Source organism: Cryptomeria japonica, chromosome 6, assembly GCF_030272615.1.
Source record: "Cryptomeria japonica chromosome 6, Sugi_1.0, whole genome shotgun sequence".
Taxonomy (NCBI): Eukaryota; Viridiplantae; Streptophyta; class Pinopsida; order Cupressales; family Cupressaceae; genus Cryptomeria; species Cryptomeria japonica.
Genome location: NC_081410.1, coordinates 95,232,983 through 95,254,887, shown reverse-complemented (window position 1 = coordinate 95,254,887; position 21,905 = coordinate 95,232,983). Strand labels below are relative to the sequence as shown.

The 21,905-nt window shown below is 36.9% G+C and overlaps 1 protein-coding gene across 1 annotated transcript in view; it reads right to left on the bottom strand.

The window, feature by feature from the left end:
- LOC131039706 (uncharacterized) overlaps positions 1-21,905 on the bottom strand; it is a 173,843-nt gene that overhangs the window by 130,310 nt on the left and 21,628 nt on the right. Inside the window, exons 3-6 of the mRNA XM_057972547.2 lie at positions 21,255-21,342; positions 14,793-15,030; positions 14,632-14,682; positions 14,441-14,509 (exon numbers count right to left, since the gene is read on the bottom strand). Of these exons, the coding sequence (XP_057828530.1) occupies positions 14,441-14,509; positions 14,632-14,682; positions 14,793-15,030; positions 21,255-21,342 (446 nt within the window). The remainder of the gene's footprint in view (positions 1-14,440; positions 14,510-14,631; positions 14,683-14,792; positions 15,031-21,254; positions 21,343-21,905) is intronic.

Below are 21,905 nucleotides of genomic sequence, written 5' to 3'. Positions count from 1 at the left end.
GGACCATACTCCTAAATCTCTCTGCCTCACCAATTGATTGAAGGGGAAGTGCCTGTACGGGTGATCTTGCTGGATCCTGACGTCCCAAAGGCTGATTGAGATGGCTGAAATATGTTCTCCATGCACCGACCTCTCTCTCAAGCTTTCTATTCTTCTCCATTTCTTCTCTAAGCTTGTCTTTCAAGGCCTCAAATGAATCGGTGGCATCATCCATTGTCTGTTCGGCTGTGGATGGACCTAGCTCAAATGTCTCTATATCATATTCCTCTGCTAGGATCTCCCCTTCATACTTGTCCACTGCCGGTGTAGCTATCTGCAATTTTCTGGATCCAGTCTCATCTCTGATCATCTTGGACATCTTAGTAGCCTTCCTCTTTTCTGTCACATCCTGAGAATGTCCAACAAGGCTCTCCAAATCAATTACATTGTCTTTGTCCTCAATCATGATCACCTTAGTTAATCTTTCCTTCAACCAATCTGGGCTGGCAGATCTTGTTTCTCTAACCTGTATCTCCTTATGCAATGTTTCTTCTTCTCTGGGAGGAGATGTTACCTCGTCATTGTTCTTGTCTTCATGTAGCTCATAATCTTGGAGAGATCCACTTGGTGACCTTTGAGGTGCCTGTCCCTCTTCCTATCTATCATTCTGTACCATCGACTCCATAGACTCTTCTACTTCAAGTGTCCTCTTCTCTTGTCGAGAAGATGTGCCGGATGAGCGATCTCGGTTGGCCTCTTGCTTCTTCTTGGAAGATTCTCTCTTTTCAGTTCTCTCCTTCCTCTTCGAGCCCCTTGGATGGAAATTGCCTTCACTTGCACTTCGAAGGTTGCCTTCACTTGTATTTCTGGGATTAGGATTGCCTTCGCTTACACTAGCTCCACCTTCAGCTGGTTTCTCTTCCAAAGTGAAAGTCATAGCTATGCCTTGCTCTCTCAACTTCTGATGCTGCACATCAACCCATCTGCGAGTACAAGACAAGACTGGAGCCATCAAAGCATCTAGATCCACAACCTCGGGCTCATTCCAATCTAACCTTACTGATTTGCTTTCTCGATCATAGGATGACTGGAGATGTCTGCCACTGTCCTGAGCTTGGTCGGCCACTTTGTAAATCTTGCATTTCCTGATGAAAACCAAAGGCAATCTAGAATGCATCTTTCTTTTCACTTCAAGATCGTCTAAGAGATTCATCATAAAATCTTCTATCTGAAACTCATGCTTAAATTTCCTACCGACTGTCTCCTCTATATATCCATGTGGATCAAAGCTCTCTCTCAAAGCAAAGAATGAAAATGAATACAAAGCTAACTCCTTCTCTGCGTCATCCATGGCTAAAGCATTAGGACATACCTCAACTGAATTGCCTAAGATGATAGGTACAGGAACTCCATTTCCATGTCTGTGTTTGAATGCCTTCGCATAAGCTGCCAACTGTCTTGTTACCTCAAGTAACACTATTCTGTCTGTCGGATATCTCGGCAACATGTATGGAGGTGAAGGACATCCATGGACTCTGATATAAGTAAATTTCGGAAATTGGATAAACCAAGCACCGTACCTCTTTACTAGTTCTTGTGCATCCTGAGATAATCTATTGTGAATCCCACCTTGCAACGTCCTCGTGATGTTCATCGTGAAGGTATCATTAACTAACTTGTAGTTGCTTCCTGGCGGATGATGCAAGTGAACATAGGAATCACAAACTCTGACCTCGCCAGGTCCTCTTCCAATCACTCCTCTGTGAGGTAGTCCTGCGTACTCAAAGCTCCTGATCAAGGCGTATATGACGTATGAACTCATGTGGAAGGACTTGGTAGCCTTCAGTCTCCTCAACTATACATCCAAGCAATGGCTAATCATTCTAGCCCAATGAATTATTCCTTTTCCCTGAACTATCACCTGGATGAAGTAGAACATCCACTTCTCAAAGTAGAAGCTTGAGGAGCTCCTGTGACTCGGTTGAGCATTGTAATCAAATCTCTGTACTCCTCCTGGAAATCGATCCTATGTGGTGTGTTCGGTATCTTGCTCAGGCGAGGACGACTCTTGAGTAGCCAATTCTTGTTGATGATGCTTAGGCAAGCATCTGGATCATCTCCGTACATAGACCTGGCTCCTTCTATGCTCTTGTAGACCATATCTCTGTGCTCTGGAAGATGGAAAGCCTCACTTATAGCTTCAGCTGAAAGATAAGCTAAAGTGTTTCCCTCATTGGATACGATCGTTCTGGACTGTGGATCATAATGACGAGCACATTCGATCATCAACTCATGGCACTGTACTGCTGGAGGGAAGCCGGCTGTCTTAATGATGCCACTTTCAATTATCCTCCTGGCGACAGGTGATGGCTTGCCAATGTAAGGGACCTCTCGAAACTTCTTCGTACTAAAGTTGCCCAAGTTGGTATCTCCAATGTTGCTCCACTTAGACACGATCTTGGTCTCCAGTTCTTCGTTCTTTTGATCTTCCTTCATGAGAGCTGGACGATTGGTGGATGCTCCCGCCTTCGGGGTCGCCATTGTAACACCTACACAACATTTCATAATAAGTAATAGATTTTGCAATGTATAACATAGATTAGATTAAAGATTAATTTTAGGAAACCTCATGATAAGTCCTTGAGTTATCATTTCCTAAAAACGATCGAGCTACTTGAAATTCAAAATTTCAAAATTCAAAACTTAAGGCTATGACGATCAAAATTAAAACAAAGGATCACATCGCCATACCTCTCTTGAGAGCTAAACTCTAAAATGCAAAATAAGGAAATTCACCTAGGCACAAATCAAAATTTGATGTATTTCAACGTGATCTTCCTCAAGCGAATGTTCCCCTTAGCAACTTCGCCACCTTTGGGGTCTTTGACTTGATCTTTGGCAAATTCGCTCAACTCCAACCAAACTCGCACTCCCCTTTGATGATGTTTCGCACATCCTTTGAATGGGAATCCGCACCTTGTATTCTTGATGAAATTCGCTCCACTTGAACACAATTCACACTTCTCCTTTATTCTCCAAAATCGCATATGAAAAGATGATAAAATGATGATTTGAAATGCAATATCACCTCTCCCCTTTATAGGCGCTTACCTCATCAATCCCCATAGGCCGACTTTGTAAATAAAGCAATTTAAAAACAAATTTTAAATAAAATTAAGGGCCGACTTTGTAAAATAAAACAAATAAAACCCAAGTGCCCCAATTTTTATTTAAAATAATAATTAATTCATTTAATGCCTTCGTTTTTAATTAATTCGATTTTTTTTTTAAGGCAACAAATAATTAATAAATGCTCATGCGCTATTTTTTAAATGCTATTAATTGAATATTCAAATTTATCGATTTTTTAGCATTTAATAAAATTTAAAAAAATGTGTTAGCGCCAAAATTTGGGAGAGGTAAGGGTACAAACCACATCGCTCTGGTCCCTGGGAGAGGGACTGGAGCGAATTAGCACTTTAGTCTTGAATCTCTCACCTTTTACGTTCAAAACCACCATCTCTACGTTGAAACTGGCATTTTTAACAAGAATCTTGTGCTTGATTGACTTGATTTCGTAGACGAATGCCCCTTAAAGTCAATATCGCCCTGGTCCCTTGGTGAGGGACAGGAGCGAACTTGCATTTTCTCCTTGACCTTTGTCTCTTCGATCACCAATCTTCATCATGAGGCAAGCAACAACGTCATCCTTCCATTCCACGCTTACTTTATTCGTCCTTAACAAGGCACTTTGATGTTTGAATGATTTTCGCCCTGGTCCCTTGGTGAGGGACAGGAGCGAACTCTGTGTTCTAGCCAAAACTCGTCATTTCTTAACCTTAACTTCTCATTCATCATCTTCCAAATGATATTTTCAACCTTGTATAATCTTGCTTTGACGTGATTTTTGAAGGAAAATGAGTGATTTAATGATCGCCCTGGTCCTTGCCTGAAGGACAGGAGCGATCCTTTGTGTCTTGGGCTCGTTCTTGTTCCTATCAACTCGCCATCGCCTTCACAATGAAAAATAAGGTCCTTTGATCCTTCTTGAACGTATGAAATGTGATTAACATCCAAAACTTAAGCCTTTATAGAGATTTCGCTCTGGTCCCTAACTGAGGGACAGGAGCGAATTTGGGCATATAGTATAAATCCTTCATCTTTGGCAGTCTTTGCAACTTCATTCTTCGTCGAGACACCTCAAACATCATTGCTTCCTTGTATCCTGACTTGGAGTGACCTTAAACTTGAAAGAAAGGCAACATAACTAACATTTCGCCCTGGTCCCTGGCTGAGGGACAGGAGCGAACTTTCATTTACAAGCTCAATCACATTTTGCCAACCTCCAAATTTGTCTTCAACGGACATGTTGTGCTCCCTTTCACCTATTCTTGGCATGAAATTCGCTTGAACTTAGTGAGAAATTCGTCTAAAGAAGGAATCGCTCTGGTCCCTGGCTAAGGGACAAGAGCGCCTAGGACAATATGGAGTTCACCTGGCGTTTTGCAATCTTCAAATTATCTTCAATGGGTCCGTTACGCTACCTTTACTTGCCTCAAACTCAAAACTTACTTGATTTTTTGTCCAATTTCCTTATAAGGGTCCGTTACGCTACCTTATCACGGATTAATCACGCGATTAATCGGATTAAAATCGGGGTGATGTGTGAAATGGTCACAACAATGTCAAACCCCACGTTGGTGAGAAATGTTGCTCTAGTGGGACACATCCAACATGGCAAGACCATGTTCATGGTCATGCTGGACGAGCAAACCCATCATATTTCTAATTTTGATGTTCACAACGAGAAGCATATGAGGTACACCGACACTCGTATTGACAAGCAAGAATGCCAGATTTCTATAAAGGTGGTTCCCATGTCGCTTGTTTTGGAGGACAATAACGCCAAATTCTTCCTCTGCAATGTCATGGATTCCCCTGCCCATGTTAACTTTTCCGACGAGATGACAGTCGCTCTTTCACTTGTTGATGAACGTTGTGCTGGTTGTCGATGTTGCGAAGGGTGTCATGGACGGATCGAGGAACAAAAGGATGATGAGAGATTGCATAAGGAATTCTAGGGAGAAAGAGATTGTTGCATCCCGTGAGGAAGTCACGCAGGCTGAAGAAATGTATGGAGACACAGCTTGCAGCCATGGGACTGAGTTGAGTCATCTCTCAAAGAGGAAGAACATATACAAATTGCAATCAGTTTCTTCAAGGAAATAACATTCAGAGGGAGTTTGTCAAACTATCAAGAGGCAACCATGGATGAGGAGGCCAGAAGGTTGATGCAAGTACGTGGAGCTCCAGAAGGAGTTACATCATCATGAAAATTTGTGTTAATGCATTTTTCTCTGAGACGGAGAAATTTGAGGTGAAAGCCCTTGTTAATGCATTTTTTCTCTAAGACGGAGAAATTTGAGGCAAAAGCCCTTGTCCATCTCTGAGACGGAGATGTGGTCCTTTCCACCCTCTGGGAGTAGCCATGGTGGATGTCATGTTGAGAGACTCCATGACAACATCAAGTTGAGAGACTCCATGATGAACTCTTTGTACTTGTGTTTTTTGCACACATGGGAGTAGCCATGGTGGACATCATGTTGAGAGACTCTATGATGAGCACTTGTACGTTTATTTCTTTCCACACATGAGAGTAGCCATGGTGGATGTCGTGTTGAGAGACTCCATGACAACATCACATTGAGTGACTCTGTGATGGGCACCTATGCACATATTCCTTTCCACACATGGGAGCAGCCATGGTGGACATCACGTTGAGTGACTCCGTGATGAACTTTCTTTCATGGGAGTAGCCATGGAGAATGTCATGTTGAAAGACTCCATGACATGAATATCTGGAAAGATAACTCCCTAGCTAAGAGGGAGTGTTGATGTTATAGCAGTAGGAGTTCTCTTTCACCTGTCTGTTGTGTTAATTTATAAGCACTTTGGTTATTCTTATTGCTTATCGCTGTCTTATTGTAACATATTTCTTTAGTTACTAAATCCGTTGTTAGTGCTTTTCTATTTCCAACATGTGATTAAGATAGTCTAACTATAGGGTTGTTAGCTCTAACCGCAACCCTTGCTTTAGTCGTGTATCCTCCCGTCTAGAGTCATGTCCATTCGATTGCCATAGTCGGGTATTTATGACCAAGGGTATTGGTAGTGAGTGCCCCGTAGAAAATATATACGCTGTGCACATACATGTAATCTCTATGGATTATATGCTGTACATATTCACCCAAAAAACTTAAAAGTTATGACATCCGTCATAAGTTGTAAGAGCATCTATGTAGCTATGACACCTATGACACCTATCATAAGATTCTATGATGAATATGACAGCATATATGATAGAATATTTGCTATCTTGGTCCCTAGGTACCCATGCATGAAAGATGCCTTATGACAGCTATAAGAAATCTGTAAGAGGTCATTATGAGCTGCAAATTGTGGATTCCAAGGTGGGTTGTGTGGGGTTTTCAGTTTTGGACGCCATTCTTTGTGTTTGTATTGTTTTCCTATAAAAAAGGAGGTTTAGAGTGAACTTTCATGAAGTTTGTTCAAGTTTTATTTTGCAGAAGTTATACTCCTGGATTGAAGACTGAAGAGGAGTTTAGAGTGTTGCATTGTAATCACTTATTGCTGTTAATACAAGGCATTGATCTCTTCTTAGTGGATTTTTTTCCCAGAAGGGTTTCCCCATGTAAACATAGTGTTATGTGTTCAGTTTTCTGTGGTGTTTTGTTTTCATGGTTACAGCTGATTTTATCTACATTTGGTAAACATTGTTAAATCTGATTTATAGTAGATTCAAAGCTTCTTATATTGCTGTCCACCTCTTATTTTTTAACACAACAATCTCTTCTTCAACCCAATTTATTGGTGGAATAGATTGCATTTGAATACTAGAAGTGGAAAACAATGTCAACAATGTCAAAGTTATCATCTTCTACTCCACCTGCTGCATGGTCATTCTCATCCAATTTCTTTTCTTTACCTCAAATTCATCTGCACAATCGTACCAGAATTCTTACACATGAGAAATATAGTTATATAGAAGATATTAAATATTCCTGACTTAGTTCTTACCATCAAAAGCCTCTCTAGATACATAGAAATGTATTCTTATTTTGGTCAATAACCTTTCCACATTCTATGCATCGGAATAAGATTCCTGGGCATAGTAAATTAGAGTTAAGGGAAACGAATATCCTACCTTCCTTCTTTCTTTACATTCCTTTGTTACTACTACCATTTTCCTACATGCTTCATCCATGATGAAAAAATAACTTGCATACATTGGCAAATCATACAAAGCACCTTCAAATCCCCCAATTTTGAGATATGTAAATTTGGGATATTAAATAAAGAAGTTGCCATATTGGGTTATGAATTGTGATCCTTTGAGTAAGAGATTGAGTCCCATCTTTCCTTCCAATTCCCTCACAATCAGTACGCTGAAAGCATCATTGACCATTCTATAATCTCTATTTCCAACCTTCTATTAAAGTTGAGGATAGAAGTCATAAATCTGCATGGTATTATCATATGCTCCCTTTGTTTGTAGACCTACCCAGATCCTCATAGTTGCAATAGCATAAAACAAATACGAAGACATAAAAATATTGGTTTCTCTAAAAATGAACCAACTGATCATGCAAATGACCACTTATGATTTTTCCCAAATCAACATATTGTGACTCATAACCAATTGTCATGATAAAATGGCACATAATATTCTATTCAACAAAGTTATTATATAAGAGACACCTTCCACACAATGTGCTCTTTACAGTCCTCTAGGTAGCTAGGATTTTCCTTTCTTTGGCACTTTTAACCAATGTTTTGCAAAATTATTTAGACATGATCCTCTTATATTGGAATTAATGACTACCAATTTCCCCACTCACCTTAGCAAATTGGTCTCTCCGAGGTAATGTGAGCACAATGTTAGTATTCTGACCATATAGTCTAGCGATAACTTTGTCATCAACAGCCCTCACCTCTCAAGTGTCTAATTTATAATGTTGCAGGTCAGTACCAAATCTACACAATGTGCAACAGTTGGGAATGCCATAGCATGAGCTAACCCACTCCCAAAGATCACTTCAGACATTGGTATTTGAGGGTTTCCTACATTCTATTCCAAAAATCTTCCATATCAATATGCTCGAGTTGACTAAATCCCGCTTTAGCCAACGAATTGTGAATGATAGTGGAGTGCTTAAAACTCTCGTACTTGTACTTCATTTTGGGAGGGTTGAAAATCAACCAGATGCAATGAGCTAGGGTTTCAAGAAAATCAAAATGTCAATGCACAAAACAAAGGAGAATGTTGTTTAAGAGCTGATAATAGTGATGGTACTTGCAGTTCATTAAGGACCAAGGCAAAATAATAGAAGATACACAGAAATTTACAGCAAAGAGCTTGAAAATTCTAAAATTCAACACTTCAAATACATCTACGAGAGAAGAAAATAGAAAGTATTCCTCTCAGCACCAATTCAAGATAATGGCAACAAAAAGCAATCTATAATGACAGCAATAGGTCGCAAAAACAATCTTTCACGGTTTGAAATGACATAACGACAAATGAATCCACAAACCCCTATTTATACCAGCAAATTCAAATTTGTTGCACTTTTAAAGAGCTCCAGAACTTTGCAATGAAGTTTTGGAAAACCTTGAGAATATTTAAGAGCAAAAAATAGACTTATAGATACTTTGTACTTTTGAAACTTCCTTTTCCACTGAGACATACAACTAGCTGATTTACATAAGACACCAATGTGACCAAAATTTTAAAGACTAGGACAAAAATATGGGATAACATGATGATGCAGTACTCTCCACAAAAAATTTGTCTCCATGGAATAGGATATAAAGCATTAAAAAGAGAAAGGAGGAACTAATGTTGAATCTTGATATCAAAAACAACAAAAAGAGAGCAACTGGAGTTAAAACAGAAGTCCAAATCATTACAAGAGCATAAAAAATACACAAATCAATTTTTTTAAACCTCCTTAATTGTAGAAGTTTATTACCATTGACAATTGCAATCTCCAAGGATGTCCTAACCAAAGAAGCAGCAATCGTGAATAAAACGCAATTATACCCGATTAATCAGGGATCGGCAAAACTGCCAATTTATTCCCGAAAATCGCCGTTAATAATCATTGACTTTTTTTAAACGATTTAGCAGATTAAATCACGGATTAATCACGCGATTAATCGGATTAAAATCGGGAGCCCACAAAAAACCCTAAAGTCACAAAAAAGGGCGCAAAATGAACGAAAAAATTGATTTATATCTACGCAACGTGGTAGGGTTTCATGCCATATCGTGCGAGATTTCACGGGGTCTGCGAGATTACACGGGTGGGTGACTGGGAGATTTCACAGCAGTGGGAGATTTCACGGCATTTTCTTTCCTTCTTCTTTCCTTCTCATTCTTCTCATCTTTCTCGGAGCTGCTGGAATTTCAGGTATTTTCCATTTCTTTGCAATTTTAAAATTTTATTTTTATATTAAGTTTTAACAGTCATATTTTACTATTAATATTTATAAGCATAAAATGACTGTTAAAATTGAGCATGAATCAAGATTTTTTCTTAGTCTTATAGAGATGTTAGATAGATCTGTTCACTACTTTTTAAATACAAATTTCTCCAATGTCTTTAGTATGTTATGCCAGCATCTTTTATTTATTAGTGAAAAAATGAGACTGCGTCTTAAACGTCATTTGCTTCATTGCATGATCTTCATCATACATATCCACTAGATTATCTGACTGTTAAATTTATAAAAAATTTAACAGTCAGATAATCTAGTGGATATGTATGATGAAGATTACAGTCAGATATTTACTAAAATTTAGTATTTACTGTTAAATATTAGTCATATTTACGACTGCAAATACAAGCATAAAGTTAAACTATGACTGTAAATATTTAAAATAGTTTATGCTTGTATTTAAAATATGAATGCATAAAATATTAACAGTAAAATATGCTTATATTTACAGTCATATTTACAGTAATTTACTGTTAAAATTTTATGCTTATATTTACAGTAATTTATATTTACTGTTAATAAATACAAATTTTAATATTTATTATTAACAGTAAATATTTACAGTCATTTTAAATATTTATGCTTATTTACTGTTAATTATTAATAATATTTGTTAATCAACAGTAAAATATTAACAATTAATATTTACAGTCATATTAAATATTTAATATGGCTGTAAATATTTTGTTTGTAAATATTAACAGTAAAATGTAAATAAGCATAAATACAAATTTTACTAATAATTAACAGTAAATATTAGTAAATATTAGTAATAATAATTTAGTAAATATAAGTAATATTAGTTTGTAAATGTTAATATTAGTAATATTAGTTTGTAAATGTTAACATTAGTAATATTAGTTTGTAAATGTTAATATTAATAAATATTAGTAATATTACTGTAATTATTAGTAATTTTAGATTTTTTTTTAATTAAACAGTTAAATATTTACTATTTTTTATTTATTATTTACTGTTAAATATGTAATCTGATTGTGTTACTGTTAATTATTAGTAAAATTTGTATTTAATAGTAATTAACTGTAATCGGAATTTACATTTTCATTTACAGTAACATTAAATTCATTTTTTGTTAAATATTCTTAGCTTTTAATATATGAATATGTCATTTTCATTTAACATATACAATCTATCATAGATTCATAATGTCATTTTCTCTTAAGTTATTAAAATTTAATATACAAAAAAATGAAAATTTTAATATAAATGTTCAGTTTTCATGATGAATGTCCAGCGTTAATATACACAAACCCAACCCTAGATCCCTCAAAATTTAAAAACTAGGTGTAATGCTTTTGCAGAACTGATTCTTGATCACAATGCCACGCCAAAAAGACTTTGCATGGACACATTGCACAGCAATTCCTGGTAGCACGAAGGTCAAGTGCAATTGGTGTCAAGATGAGATCAGTGGTGGAATTTATCGTTTCAAATGGCATTTGTCAAAAGAACGAGGAAATAACACCGAGATATGCAAAAAATGCCCTGCAGATGTCTCGTATCAGGCAAAGCAATCTCTTGAAGGGATTGCTGAGAATAAGGCCAAAAAGGCAAGAATTGGGATTGAACTAGGTTCTAGTTCTACAAATCCTAGGATGCACGATTTGGGTGAGGATGGTGAAGATGGGGGTTTCTGGGAATCTGGGTCGACACATAATTCTATAGCACGTGGACTAAACATAGGTGGAGGAAACACCAATGCTTTCTTCCAACCTCGTACTACACCAGGATCACAAACCACTTTAGAGAGTACAGGATGGAGGAAAACTGTCACTGAACAAGCAAATAAGGCAATTGCTAACTATTGGTACTCCTCTCACACGGCATTCCATGCTTCCAGAAATCCATATTGGCAACCCATGGTAGATGCTATTGCAGTTGTAGGTCCTGGGTTTCAAGCCCCATCTTATGAATCAATGAGGGTTGGTATGCTAAAAGATGCAGTAGAGGATGTTCAAGATGTTGTTAAACAACATCGATTGCAATGGGCTAGAACTGGTTGTAGCATCATGTCAGATGGTTGGACAGATAGAAGGAACCGAACTCTCATTAACTTCGTTGTCTCTTGTGAGATTGGCACTGTTTTTTTGATATTTGTGGATGCATCTAATATGATAAAATCCATAAATGCATTGTTTGAGATGTATGACGTGGTAGTTACGGATGTAGGGCCACAAAATGTGGTTCAATTTATCACAGACAATGCTATTGCTTGTGTTGTTGCAGGGATACTTCTGACAGATAAATACCCTTCCATGTTTTTTACACCATGTGCAGCACATTGCCTTGATCTAACCCTAGAGGACATTGGAAAAATTGAATGGGTTAAGGTGGCATTTCAAAAAGCTCACAAGGTTACCAAATTTGTTTATAATCACACGAGGGTTTTGGCTATAATGCGCTCTTTCACAGGAGGCAAGGAGCTAGTTCAACCAAGAGTGACAAGATTTGCAACATATTTCCTTGCATTACAAACATTATGTGAACAAAAAAGTAATTTGAGGCGAATGTTTGTTTCAACTGAGTGGATGGAGTCTGGTTTCACAACTCAAGTAAATGGCATAGCAGTGGCAGAGTATATGTATTCTACCACATTTTGGGAATCTATTGAACAGATTGTAGAATTTTCAGAGCCTTTAGTAAAAGTCTTGAGACTAGTGGATGGGGATAAACCCCCCATGGGATGTGTATGAGGCCATGGATAGGGCCAAGGAGGTGATAAGGAGTAAACTGGAAAATAACAAGGATTGGTATATGCCGTTGTGGGACATAATTGATAGGAGATGGGATGGACAAATGCACACTCCTCTCCATGCTGCGGGATACTTGCTCAATCCTCTGTTATTCTATAAGATTGACTTCATGGAAATTGATGTTGAGATCAAACAAGGCTTCTTCAAGTGCATGGAAAAAATGTTTCCTAACTTGGAAAAATTTGATGCGGCTACAATAGAGTTGGAAATGTACAAGCATGCTAAGGGCTTTCTCTCTTCTAGGGCTGCTATACAAAGCAGAAAGACCATTCAACTAGGTAGACTCTATAAACTTTTGACAATATCTTTATTTTGCCAACATGCTCATTAAGTTTGTTAAGATTATAAGATATTCTTAGTCTTACAATATCATCTCCATATAATGTGTTTTTCAACTGCATGGTGGAGTTCTTTTGGAGACGAAATACCAAATTTAAGGTGGATGGCAACGCGCATTTTGAGCCAACCATGCAGCTCATCAACTTGTGAGTGTAATTGGAGTGTGTTTGAACACATACATTCCAAGAAACGCAACCGCCTATCACAACAACGGCTGAATGACTTGGTATTTCTTAATCACAACCTCCGCTTGAAGATAAGGAAAGCTCAAGGCGAGAATATTAATATATAGTTGCAGTTTTCTAAATTGTATTCACTATTCATTGTGTTTTTCATTTGTAAGGGAAACGCTAATTTCTACATGGGCAAAATCAGGAACTATTGAGGAAGGCTTGGCAATTGACCTCGATGAGATATATCCAGAGTGTGAGTTGATTGTTGCCGATGATGTTGATGATGATTATGTTGTTGCTGATCGTCCGCTTGAATTTGAAGATTTTGATCTCATGAGGCAAGCCAACTTTGGTCCTAAATGGGGTGAACAAATTAGGACAGGCTCTTACCCAGAAGCTTCATCATCAAGGCCTCCTACCCTCTAGCATGTCATTGCCTACATTTGAGATTTTGGAATTTTGTACTTAGTTTACAGGTTGACTTTGTTCAAAGTCACAAACTATATTGTAATTGACATTTTGACATCTATCACCATCTAGATATTATTTATGGTGTAGTATATTTTGTGCAACGTAATCAGTGATATGAATATAAACAATGAAAATCTATTTCTTGCAATTCATGTGTTCAAGTGTCTATTTTATTTGCCTACAATATCTCTATGCTATGGAAATACCCTAAAATATATAATAAAAAAAAGTAGTTTTTGATTGTTTTTCTGCAATTTTTTACGTTTTTTGTATATCCGATTTTTTGAAAAAATCTTATACTTTTGTTTTGCCGATTAATTCCCCAAACAATTATTGCTTCCTTGGTCCTAACAATGCTATGTGTAAAATGGCTTTAAATGATAAGATCAAATGGACAAATCTTTGAGGAAAATATATTGATATCCACAAATGACCAAAAGAGGCCAGCGAGGCACATATAGAAAACCAAAAATAATGGAAGAAGTCATAAGAAATCCTCAAATCTAAACATATTTCCAGCTCTCCTCAATTGCAGAAATATCATTAGTATTGATGATCACATCACCAAGGAGGTCCTATCAATATTAACCACAGAATGGCTTTTATTGATAGAACCAGATGTACGAAACTTCCAAGGAAAAAGGGATGAATGCTGCTTCTAAGAAGAGGAGCTGACACTAATGATATTGATGGTTGACAGATTGTTGCTGGAAGTAAAATAGTTAGGGATACATAGAAAAAGTATAGCTACTCTTGCATACACGAACTAGTTTTATAAATTCAACTATCACATAGTTTCTGAATTTATAAAATATGAAGATGTCCACAAAAAAGCCAAATAGCTTTGAATCAAAGCTTCCTATACATCATAAGATAAGTTTATGCCTTTTCTGAATTAAAAAAAATACTTTTCTAGGATGGGTGAAACACAATGCAAAAGCCAACACCAAAAATAGTGAGCTCTGGACATTTGGTAATTAAGTTTGCTAGAGCATGTGGATAAATACTATCGTCCAACCAAAATCAATACATCCTTAGGCCTGCAAGGACTAATCTGTAGAATAAGAAATAATGGGGCTTGGATTTTGGAAGCATGTCACGCCCAAAAAAACAGAACCTTACCATCTTCTTCTTGGCTGTTTGAAGCACCCCCTGCTTCACTAGCTGGAACTGGAGGGCGAAACAAATTTCCTGCATCACAATAGATAAAATATTGAATAAAAATGCAAGAGAAGAATATGTGATCCAGAGTCAATACAGGCATCAACACAAATTGCATTTTTAGAAGCCATATCAGGTTGATGAACTCAGGCCTGTTACTGGAGAACTCTGATTGGCGGAAGCTAATCCAAAACTCCATGGTCCTGTAAACAGCAAAATCATCCCAGTTTTCAACAAGTCTTTCATTTATTATCTCTATTCGGGACTTGATTTTCCTACTACCAAAAAACTTAACCTGTTAACGAACGCACACCTGCAGTTGATGAACTTTGATTGTTAGGAGTCAATCCAAAGCTCCATGAACCTGAAGGTAATCCTATCCCTGGTTTCTTTGATTCTTCTACTTGAACTGGCAACTCTGATTTGCTGTCTTCTTTTACAACCTTTTTCTCTACACTTGGGGAAACTCCATTAGACAAGCTCACTGGAACATTTTGTTGACTCAAATTTGCATTTGCTTTAAGCCACTCTACCACATCACTGAATTGTACCTATTTTGCAGGTGAAAATTAATACATAAAGCTGACATTCTAATTCAGATAAGAAATAAAACAAACAGCTGTGAAGATTGTAGAGAAGAGTTGTACAGAAACAGATACAACATTGGATACATCTATAGCATCAGATAGGATATGACAAATTTCTGAGATTCCCTGATACAAATATGGAAAACGACAGTTATAAAAAATATGCATGCATTCAATTCTTTATGTATCTATGCTAAGTTACTGGTTCCTGTTCGGGTTTGAGGGTTCAGTCAAATACATTTTTAGGGGTTGGGTTCATCTGTACAAAAACATATAAAAATAAAAATATATACATGTATGAAGCAGTAATTAAGTTCAAATACACCACTATGCTAATAGTCAAATAACATAGCTAAATACAGCACCATATTAATGGTCAAAACTCAACTGTCATGATATATATTAAAAATGAATTCTATATTATATAATAAATAAAACCAATATAACAATTAAAAAATATTACTATCTCAGATTTGTCAAACTCAGACTTGGAGAGTAGTCGACAAATCAAATAAGTTTGGTGGGGATCAAGGGGTAATACCCCATTAGGGTAGGTGCCCTTTGCAAGGACCTAGGGGTAGTGCCTCTAGCCGGGTTGGGGGGCAACACCCCTCACGGGGGTTTGCAGGCAATGCCCCAACGGGGTTGGGGGGTAATGCCCCCCACAGGGTCTAGAGGCGTTGCATGTTCCTAGTCGTGGTATAGGGTGAGGTCGAGGGGTGCAAGTTTGCAACCCTTACCACTAAGCCCAAATTAAGACCTTCAAAACCACACAAACCTTCATGGTGCCCATCATTTTGTTTTTTCTTTAAAAGGCATTGGAATCCATAGGGATGAATGGCACCTTTTAGGGAAAAAAGTAATTAAAAGAGTCAAAAAAATAAAAAATGGGCAAAATTTGCTTTGGTTTGCTTGAGAGGAATCCATAGGGTTTGAACAAGACCCTGCTTGAACCCATTGGGGGGACTAACTCTGGACCTCAAACCTAGGCTGGACTGGATTGGAAACCGAGCTTTGCAAGGGCCAGACCAGTAACAGCATATAAATAATGGCTTAAGTGAACATCGTTTATCATTTGCAAATCACATATAAATCATGATGAGTATTTTTCTTGGGCTTGTGGATTTATGTTATCACGTGCTACACCCAAATGTTCAGCCCAAAATTACAATGAATAGACAAATTTGTGGTCAAAATATGTTTTTGGATATCAGTTGTAGTTGAGGGGATAAACAGACAATTTTTTATATATTATTTTTGTTGAACATGTGGAATAGATGTTAGGATGCTTGATATAAAATTTAACGTCATTTGGACCTAATATGATGGAGCAATAACCACAGTATTGCTGACAAATTCGTGTTCATTTGGGGAGTCAAATAATACTAGTAGGAAACCATGAATAATGTGTAGGGGATATATCCATAAAGTTTCAGCTCGTTTTCAAACCATGATGGTTCTAACTTCTAGCATCATCTGCTTCTGTTATTACCAATCTTTGGCTGACCAGACCTGTGCATTGCCACTTTTGTCTTGCTTGTCAAGCTTTGGTGGACTGACTTATACATCAATGAATTAGTTCCAGCTTAAGTGAACATAGTTGATCATTTACAAATAAACTGAGTTACCGTTCTAGGTACTGGTTAGGGTTAAGGTTTGAGGGTTTGGTTAACAGGTTTGAGCAAAATTTTTTTGGGGTTGGGTTAGTTTTGGGTTTGTCGATATATATTTCTGATCTACTTTTGTATTGACAAACCCAAAACTAAGCCAACCCTAAAAAGATTTTTGCCTGAACCTGTGAATCAAACCCTCAAACCTGAACCCAAACCAGTGCCAAGGCCGCTAACTTAGTTTATTTGTAAATGATCAACTATGTTGACTTAAGCTGGAACCAAAAGAACAAGACAAGAAGGGCAAAATAAAAGATAAGAAATATGACATGAAATGAGTCAAAAATTAAAAATAGATTAACAGAAACACAAAACACAAAAAATTCCAATGCCAGGAGAACATACAATCATTTTATGGTCAAGGAGCCACCAAATTCATCTATATAGGTAATTTGGCCTGAATATTGGTGCATAGCATGTGGACAATAAATTTGTGTGCCCACTGTAAGTCAATTGTTTGATATCCCAAAATGCCAAAACACAGCTCAGGTCAATCAACATTCTCAAAAATGGAAGAAACATTGGAAAAGAGAAAAAAGCTTTAGGAGGTCATAGGCTCAGTTAAAAACCAACTATGTAAAATGCTTGAAAATTTTGAATGTTGATTAGAATACGAAAACATATGTTACAGCCTATTTCAAGCAAGTGTTTTCCCAAAATGGATCTCTCGTAAAAAAAAATGTGTTTGTCATGTCTCCTTTCTATTTAATTTAATCAGGGGCCTATTTCTTAATTTTCCATAGGCCAAGTGATAATTAGAGAAATGATTAATAATAAAAATTTAAATTGGGCCCAATAACTTGATTCTATAAAGACAACTTTGATGCTATTACTTTAATAAAATAGCCATCTAAACGGTACATCATAAGCCCTCATGTAATATTTAATTAAAAAAAAAAAATTCAAAAACTTTTGGAGAGAGTTTTAGAAGGGAAAAGGAAATTCAAATTGAGGGCTCAAAAAGAATTTATAAAAGGTGGGCGAATTGGTCAAATGCATCATCCATTGTCATTGTGTTATAAATTCACTTTCTCGGAAATTGAGCACTTGAGGATGAAAACCCTTGGTGTAGGAGATTCGGAGAACAAAAGTCCTCATGGTTTATATAGTAGAATTGGAAGATCAAAACCCTCTAGTCTATGTGAGGTGATTCCTTCCATCACATCTGTGCTGGTTATTGGGATTTATTGGAAGATTTCAGTTTGTGAAGGATTGGATTGCATTGATCAATATTTGCAAACAAATCAATCAATATTTTATTATTGGCTTCTGTGAAGGGGTTTTTGGGCATGCTTCTGCGCAGCAATTTTATTTGCTGCAACTGGGTCTGTTTCAACTGTCACAACTCCTAACCTGTCATCATACAGCATTTTCAGCCACCACGCTCCACTTATTGCGATTGTACAGCTTGGAGAGAGCATCATGCAGCTGCCGATCTTCCATTCACCTACCCCAGCCACCACACTCCACTTACTGCGATTATACAGCTTGGAGAGAGCATCATACAGCTGCCGATCTGCCATTCACCTACCCCAGCCACTGTCATTCGATCTGATTTGCAATCCACACTATTGTATGGCACACTTGTGAGTGGCTATTTCGGCTAAAATAAAATTATCTGAGTTGCCTGATAATATTTGTAAGGTTTCTTACTTCTGGTACACAAGTATATCTGCTATTTACAAAAGCTACCATATTCATATCAGTATTTATTATTCAGATCTGCCATTATAAATAAATATGTTTGGTACATGAGGGTTTCGATATTTATATCAGCATTATTCATTGTCTTATCTGGTGCAATATCCAACGTTTTGATGAATGAGGGTTTCCCTTATTTATCTCTGCTATTAATTATTAGTTATTACTGATCAGCATTTATTGGAGTTGGCAATTACCATTCTATATTTCATATTTGTCTCATTATTGCATAAATCAGAATTCACAAAAGAAAACTGCATATTCAATTGAAAATTTCGAAAAGGGGCATTACAGAATCAGCCCCAGCAGATGTTCCTCCATCATGCCAGCAGGCATGCACCTGATCTGAATTGCAGGGCCTCCACATGTTTGTTGGATGCCCTCATGGATCCTCCGGAGGAAAAATCCCTCCATTAACACCTTCTGCACATATACTCACCACTAGGCCAGTCTTTTGGCGTAGTAGCACATCACAATGGTATCAGTGCTGAGGTCTTGAGGTCAAGTGCTGCAAAGTGTAGTGGGTAACCCCAGCAAACTTTCCACCAACATTGCCCAATTCAGATGATAGGACCTCCACATGTCCGTTGGATGCTATCTCATGGATACCTTTAAAGACGAAACCCCTCTCTCAACAACCTTGGTGCTCATCCTCACCACTAGGCCAGTCTTTTTGCATAGTGGCACATCATATGTTAGCCGCTTTTATGTTTGTCATTGATCTCAATTAGGCCAGTCTTTTTGCATAGTGGCACATCATATGTTAGCCGCTTTTATGTTTGTCATTGATCTCAATACTTTTCTGGAAGTTTACCATGTCCATTTGCTTGCAGCAGTACAATCTGGAATAATACAGAGATAAAGTGAGCAGTATATTTTTGTTCAGAATGATGATGCAATAATCAGATTCTCTTATCAAACTTGGAACTTACAGTATTGGTTGTAGGCGGTAGTACTGTAGAAAGATTTTCGATCGAAAGCAATCTTCAGATCTGTTTTTGTTTGTCATTTATTCTGGTTGATCAAATTATTCTTGTGTAACTGATTGCCTCCTTTCTTGCCATGGTTCTTTGGAACTTATATTATCGAAACCTTCAATATATGACAACATGTCATCGATGTAAAAAGGCAAGAGTTTTTGTTATATTGTTTGGTTGGATTAGTTACCAGTTGTATGCAGTGGTTTCAACTACTTCATGTCTATACTTCCACTAAAGAGAAAAATGAGAACACTTTAAAATATGATACTGAGATACGTAACTCATGGTTGGTTATATTCAGTTGAAGTTAGTTGAAAAGGCTTTCAAAAGAAATAAAATTGGTTATTAACTTCTTTCTACAACAGCATTCGCATTTTTTATGTAAGGCAAGGGCATGGATTGAAGGGATAGTTGGTGACAGTGATTCTTTGGAACATCTGATGGAAAGAATATATGGTTGTTGCAGAGATTTTGAATCAAGTGACTGTGACAAATACCCTCTTCAGATAACAGCACTATGAATAAGGGTAACATCATAGAAGTTTGTTGAGATTTTTGCAAGCATGTTTCACTTGTGAATTTATTCCAAGAGACATATGTAAAATGTTTTAGAATCATTCTGAACAATACTTGGTTGCAGATACAAATTATGAAGTGTGAACAAAAGCAGTGATATATTGACATTGTACTGATGATTTTTGAGTTCTGAGTTTGCATTGACAGGGGTGTTGGAGATTGCAAACAGTTTTCAGGCTATAGACATTTTGTGTTGCAGATTGCTAAGGGCAAAGATGTTCAACAGTATATTATATGTTTAAAATTCAATTTGTGATAGTCTGATTGCACATGTTCAATACTGTCAATGTAATGATACAGATCAGAAAAACTATAAGTTGATTAATCCTTAGAATTTGATGCTTTAAGGATCTCTGAGTTGGTGCTCAGATCGTTGAATTGGGGTTGTGAATGAGTCGGTGCTCATAAAAGGGATTTGGTGATTCCTTGGGGGTCGGTGCCCTAAACATTGTAAATTCTTTAATCGTGAGGCTGGATTAGGACAGTAGATCCTAGCAGCATTACTCACCATGGTTTTCCCATACTGGGTTTCCACGTATCCTCTTGTGCATTGATCTCATTGTATGGTGTATATTTTCAGATTTCAGTTTGATGTTTTCATTTCAGAATTCAGTTTAAAAGATTTAATTGAATACGGATTTAAGTTTTATTTGCTACTGATACACCCCCCCCACCCCACCCAACCCTCTCAGTAGTAAATCTGTGTTCTACATCATAGTGTTGTCTCCTAAGTATTTTCTCTATGTTTTCATTGCAGTCCTTTCCATGATTTTGTTGTGATTTGACTTTTACTAGTTGAAATTAATTAAAATGCACGTAAACTGCGAGCTTTGAAAATTGTTGTGATGTACAGTAGTAACTAACTATTTTTTAGCCGTCAAATAAGAAAAAAAGATCTGTGCTGATGAGCTGTACATAGCAATTTCCAAAGAATTTGTGAATTAAATACTTCCAAGATCCAACATCTTTGTACAAAGATATACATTAAAAAATCTCTTCATCTCTATCCCCACCTCTTTTCATTGATTGCATGTGTTTAGGTACAGATTTATTCCTGGGTTCGATATTATCAATGATCATATGATATCCAATCAATAGTACAAGCTTGGCAATTTTAAATAAACCTTAGAAAAAGGACCAACATCTATAGTCTGATTGTTGCAATGATGATGTTAGACTTGAACTTTCTTCAAAAAACTTCTTCAAAATTTAAAATGCACGAATTATTAATGAGTGGTTTATGTAGGACAAAGACACAAACCAAAATTTCTGAAGCATGCTTGATGTAATCTTGCACCCCATCTTGCCAAAGCTCATCAGGGTGATCCCTCAGTTGGTTTTGCACCCATCTGCCAAAAAATAAGTATCCATGAAATAGTAACAATATGATGAAAATATATGAGCATAAAATACTAACTAATGATGGCATACACTCCTATAACATAGAAAACAGAGGAAAATAACATTCAAATACCTCATTTGGTTAGCAATAATTTGGAAAAATATTGAGAGAAGAAAAGAAGAGACATAGAGGCAATTTTGTTCCTATAAGAGCATCTGGTATTTTGCCCAAAATATATTAGCTATCATATGGAGATGTAGTAAGGCTTGTGTAACTTGTCAGTACTGAACGGAAGCTTCACTTAGGTCTGAACGATGTGGATGTCATTTCAATCCTAAATAATGATAGTTGCCTCATGACATAGAGAATGGAAATAAAATTGTCTCTTTATGTCATGGTTTTCTCCACCTTATTTTATCTTCTTGTTTAAAACAGTGGTTTTTAATCTCTTGGGGAGGTCAGGTCTTTTATAACACTACAAAATTTTCTGGAAAATAAGATGCTCTAAGTGTATCCAACAACTGCCTCATCATCTTTTAAGTTTGAAGGTTCTATTTTCTGTGGACTTGT